Source organism: Solanum tuberosum, unplaced genomic scaffold (assembly GCF_000226075.1).
Source record: "Solanum tuberosum cultivar DM 1-3 516 R44 unplaced genomic scaffold, SolTub_3.0 scf00024, whole genome shotgun sequence".
NCBI classification, from domain to species: domain Eukaryota; kingdom Viridiplantae; phylum Streptophyta; class Magnoliopsida; order Solanales; family Solanaceae; genus Solanum; species Solanum tuberosum.
The window spans coordinates 2,080,271-2,085,288 of NW_006238950.1; the positions used below are offsets into that span (position 1 = coordinate 2,080,271).

At 35.0% G+C, this 5,018-nt stretch overlaps 1 protein-coding gene across 1 annotated transcript; it reads right to left on the reverse strand.

Annotated features, from left to right (window-relative positions):
- Nucleotides 1-900: 900 nt before the first annotated feature.
- LOC102604675 (uncharacterized) lies at nucleotides 901-3,433 on the reverse strand. Its single transcript, XM_015306117.1, has 4 exons — nucleotides 3,368-3,433; nucleotides 1,531-1,560; nucleotides 1,220-1,273; nucleotides 901-1,077 (listed from the first exon to the last, which is right to left on the reverse strand). The coding sequence occupies exons 1-4, from the start codon at nucleotides 3,431-3,433 to the stop codon at nucleotides 922-924; spliced, it is 306 nt and encodes a 101-aa protein (XP_015161603.1). The 3' UTR covers nucleotides 901-921.
- Between the last annotated feature and the right edge of the window lie 1,585 nt (nucleotides 3,434-5,018).

The window sequence follows — 5,018 nt, forward strand, 5'->3', positions numbered from 1 at the left end:
TAAAATTTTTTGAAAAAGAAGAATGGAAAAGTCATGTCATTCATGTTCCTTCGCAGTGGAAAGTTGTGGAAGATATACCGAAACCATTGTATAGTTCTCCTCAAGTATTCTATGATTCTCATGATGACGAGATTATGTTTATTGTGATGAACGTTTGTATTTTAGCTTGTTACTTTTATGATGTTGGGAAAAATAGATGGAGACATTTGGAAATTCATGGAATTCCCAGAGAGGATAGAATTTATGGCATTAATTTTTATGTAGAATGCCTCTACTTATGCTAAAATAAATAAAAATATTGTTTTATTACTAAGTTTGGACCCGTGAACTTCTTATTTTTTTCCTTTGATTTGTTTGCTATTTAATTCTATAAAGTTAGAAGACATTTTTTTCTTTTCTTTTTTGAGTCTCTCCAAATGAATATTATTGCTCTCTATATTATAAAATAATATAGGCTTAATGTATGTCAAAGTATGTATTATCAAATAATAAAAAGTTCATAAAAAATTCTTCTAGAATGGTAATATTTTATCTTTTTCTCTTTTCTAATAAGAATTTCAAATTTAAATTGAATATAATATTTAACGTGACATGAAATGTCAACTAGAAGAGAAGAAAGTTTTTGTAATATTTAGTATATTTAGAAAATAATAATAATAACAGTTGAGCAATTTTACATTTTTCATTATAATAATAAATTTTACGTCATTTTCGAACAATATATATTACTTCTTCTATTATAATTTATGTCACATGTATAGAATTAGGAGAGTCAACCAAATTTCTTATATGATTTTAAAGTATTTTTAGTTGTTAATTATTGCACTTTATAGTATTATTTACGTAACTTTCAATAATTATGTTGTTCATCTGTTCAATTTCACGTGGCACTGTCAATGCAAGATTTATGAATCCAATATGTTAAAATACCTTCCAGACAAGAATGCTTATATCATATTGTGAACCATGATAGCTAGAAAGAGGGGAAATGGTGGCCCCCATTGCTATTTCATTATTTATTTGAATAACGCATGAGCATAGCAAGTTGTAGCAGCCCGTGGCTTGATAAGCATCACTCTGTGCAAGAAAAATTCCACAAGATTACAATTATCAAATATAAACTTCACAATTCACAACACACAGCACACAATCTTTGATTTAGTTTAAAGTTTAGTATGTATGCTAGCTGTATTTAGAGGGGAAAAAACATTTCACTTACAGTCCAGTAGGTAAAAAGTCTTGCATTGTTATCTCCATACAAATCTGGACTAACCTGTTTTTAACCCCAAAAGGACAAGAAAAACAAAAGAAGGAAGTCACAAGACTAGCAGATATAGACACCTATGTTGCTCGAACTCTTTAAAAATGTTAACGGGTGAGGGTTGGATTCTCCAAAATTCTCCAAAAAGTAGTGTAATTTTGGAGAATCTAACAAGGGTGCGGCATCGAAAGACATATAATATGACAATAATTTCAGTCTTTCATTGCTCAAACCAGAATTGAATAGTTCATCTAAAAAAGAAACACTACCTGCCATCCAGCTTCAATACCGTTAGGAATCTGCTTTTGAACTGCAACAATTTAATTTTACTGCCTATGTTTTAAGTAAGACTTAGTCAATTAGTTGTTAGTCATGCTTTCCTATTATTTAGGAGTTGTTTAGTGAACTGCTAGATCGTGTGTTATTATTTTTACTTTTCATTCTAGGTTCTTATATATCTAATCTGAAGCATTAATAAAAGTGTTCTTCTTCTGCTTCTATTCTTTCTTTTCTCTCTCTCGTCTTTTTTGTTTCAGGCACAGTCTTTGATTTCCCTTTGTGTTATTTAGCTTAATCAGGTTTTTAAAACCTTCAATTGGTATTAGGAGCTTTATTTCTTAAGGGACCTATGTGTGTGCGCTCCAATCAGATTTCGTGAATACCATGAACGGAGAAGCAAGTTTTTCTTCAATGGCACCACCAACATTTGGTGGAGAAAGTTATCGAATCTAGGTTGTTAGAATACATGAATATCTGGAAGCTTTGTATCTCTGGGAGGCTGTAGAAGATGAATACATCATTGCTCACTTGCCAAACAATCCCACGATGGCACAAATTAAAAATCACCAGGAAAGGAAAATTAGGAAATCAAAGGCAAAGACATATTTTTTTGCTGCAGTTTCATCCATTGTCTTCACTTGTATCATGTATCTGAAGTCGGAAAAAGAGGTATGGAATTATCTTAAGACTGAGTATGAAGGAGATGAAAGGATTCGAGGGATGCAAGTGCTGAATTTGGTACGTGAGTTTGAGCTGCAAAGGATGAAGGATAGTGAAACCATAAAGGAATACATTGTCTGACTTCTTAACATAGCCAATCACGTCAGATTGTTGGGTTCCACTTTTAACTATTCAAGGATCGTTGAGAAAATCCTTGTAACGGTACCTAAAAGATTTGAGATGACCATTACAACCTTAGAAAATACTAAGGACTTGTCCAATATTACACTAACAGAGATCTCAAGTGCCTTTCAAGCAAAAGAGAAATGATGTGTTATGAGATAAAAAGAGTTGTTGGAGGAGCCTTACGTGCCAAGCATCAAGATGATGGACGATATAAGAAAAAGAAGAACAAGAAGCACCAACCAACTGATGGAGAAGGTTCAGCACGCAACAACAAAAACAAAACACGTAGCTTCAAAGGTAACTACCCTCCTTGTAAGCATTTGCGGCAAGATCGGACACACACCTTTCAAGTGTTGGAGAAGGCCTGAAGCTAAGTGCAGTAAGTGCAATCAGTGTGGGCATGAAACAATCATTTGTAAGAACAAAACTTAGCAGCAGGATGTAGATGCTCGAGTTGTAAATGAACAGGAGGAGGATCAACTCTCTGTTGCATCATGTTTTGCAAGCAATGTTTCTAGCGAGTCGTGGTTGATTGATAGCGGATGCAAAAATCACATGACTCATGATAAAGAACTCTTCAAATAATTGAAGCCTACTGGAGTTGAAAATGTTCGAATAGGCCATGGTGGTCACATTCCAGCAAAAGGAATGGGAGCTATTGCAGTTGAGACACAAACAGGTACAAAAACAATAAAACATGTTCTTTATGTACCAGACTTAGACCGAAACTTGTTTAGTGTTGGTCAATTGGTAGACAAAAGGATTCAAACTTTATTTTGAAGATAAATATTGCTTGATCAAGGATCCCTAAGGGCAGGACTTGTTTAGAGTCAAAATGAGAGGAAAAAGTTTCTCATTAGATCCATTTGAGGAAGAGCATATGTTGTATTCAGCAAAAGAAAATGTCACTGAGTTATGGCATAAGAGACTCGGGCATTATCATTATCAAGATGCAAAAGTTGAAAATGGTGGAGAGCTTACCTGATCTAGATATGAATTCCACTGAATGTCATGCCTGCCAATTTGGTAAGCAACACAGAAAGCCATTTCCAAAATCAACCTGGAGAGCCTTACAAAAGCTACAACTAGTTCACACTGATGTCGCATGGCCTCAAAGAACTCCATCACTACAAGGTAACATCTATTACGTTCTTTCCATTAACGATTTTACAAGAATGTGTTGGATTTGTTTTCTCGAAATTCAAGTCAGAAGTTGTTGGTGTATTTTGGAAATTGAAGAAATTGGTGGAAAATCAAAGTAATTGTAAGATTCAAGCTTTGAGGTCTAATAATGGGAAGGAATACACTTCAATGAAATATGATTCATTCTGTGAGGAGGCCGACATTGTGCATCATCTTACAACACCATACACACCAGAAAAAAATGGTGTTAGTGGAAGAAGAAATAGATGGATAATGGAGATGACCAGATGTATGTGGCATGAGAAGGAGTTGCCTAAGATATTTTGGATAGAGGCAACAAATATCGCAGTTTTTATGCAAAATTGACTTCCAACGAAAGCTTTGAAGGATAAAACACCATTTGAAGCTTGGTATGGGTTTAAGCCTCCACTCAGTTTTCTTAAAGTATTTGGTTGTGTCTGTTTGGTTCATGTTCCTCAGGTTAAACGTGACAAACTTGACAAGAAGGCAATCATAGGAATCCATGTGGATTACAGTGGAGTTTCTAAAGACTACAAGGTCTATCATCCTCAAACATGAAAGATGACAATTACAAGAGATGTTCATTTTAGTGAGAATGAACAGTGGGACTGGAAGAATTCTCAGAAATCAGGAAAACGCTCTCTAGAAGCAAACATCAACCCTTCTGAAGAGTAAAAAACAGAACACTGGCAGCAAGAACTAGAAGATGATCATCCACTCAAGGGGAGACGATTGTTGTCAAATATCTATCAGAGGTGTAATGTCGCCATCTATGAACCTGCTGGTCCAGTAGAAGCTTTTCAAGCCCAAAATGGAAGAAAGCAATGGAGGAGGAGATCTCCATGATTGAGAAAAATAAAACTTGGGTGCTGGTCGACAAACTTGAAGATAGTAAAGTCATTGGTGTAAGATGGGTCTTCAGAGAAAAGTTAAATGTAGATAGTTCCATCAACAAATACAAGGCGAGGCTTGTAGTTAAAGGGTACACACAAATTTATGGTGTTGATTACTCTGACAGTTTTTCTCTGATTGCAAGATTAGACACAATCAGATTGCTACTCGCAATAGCAGCACAAATGTAATGGAAGGTGTTCCAACTCAATGTCAAATTAGCCTTCTTAAATGGCATACTGGAGGAGGAAATATATGTTGAGAAACCACCAGGATTTGTGAAACACGGTGATGAAGATAAAGTTTATCTGCTAAAAAAGGCTCTGTATGGCCTAAAGCAAGCACCAAGAGCTTGGTATAGTAGGATAGATGATCATCTGTTAAGCTTGGGCATTGAAAAAAAGCTTATCTTAATCCAATTTGTATTGTATGTAAAACATAAAGACACTGATATCCTTATTATGTCGCTTTATGTTGATGATCTTCTGGTAACAGGAAATAATACAAGGCCTTAGAGTAAACGAACGATTCAAGCTCCTTACAGAAGGCAATTCAGCTTGATAACTCGATAAGCTGT

Bases quoted from the DNA above. Each gene is read 5' to 3' on its own strand.
- LOC102604675 (XM_015306117.1), bottom strand. From the start codon at position 3,433: ATGGCTTTCTGTGTTGCTTACCAAATTGGCAGGCATGACATTCAGTGG. The intron at 1,561-3,367 runs GTAAGCTCTCCA...GTTCAAAAGCAG, and splicing joins GGAATTCATATCTAGATCAG to ATTCCTAACGGTATTGAAGC. The intron at 1,078-1,219 runs GTAAGTGAAATG...TTTCTTGCACAG, and splicing joins GACTTTTTACCTACTGGACT to AGTGATGCTTATCAAGCCAC.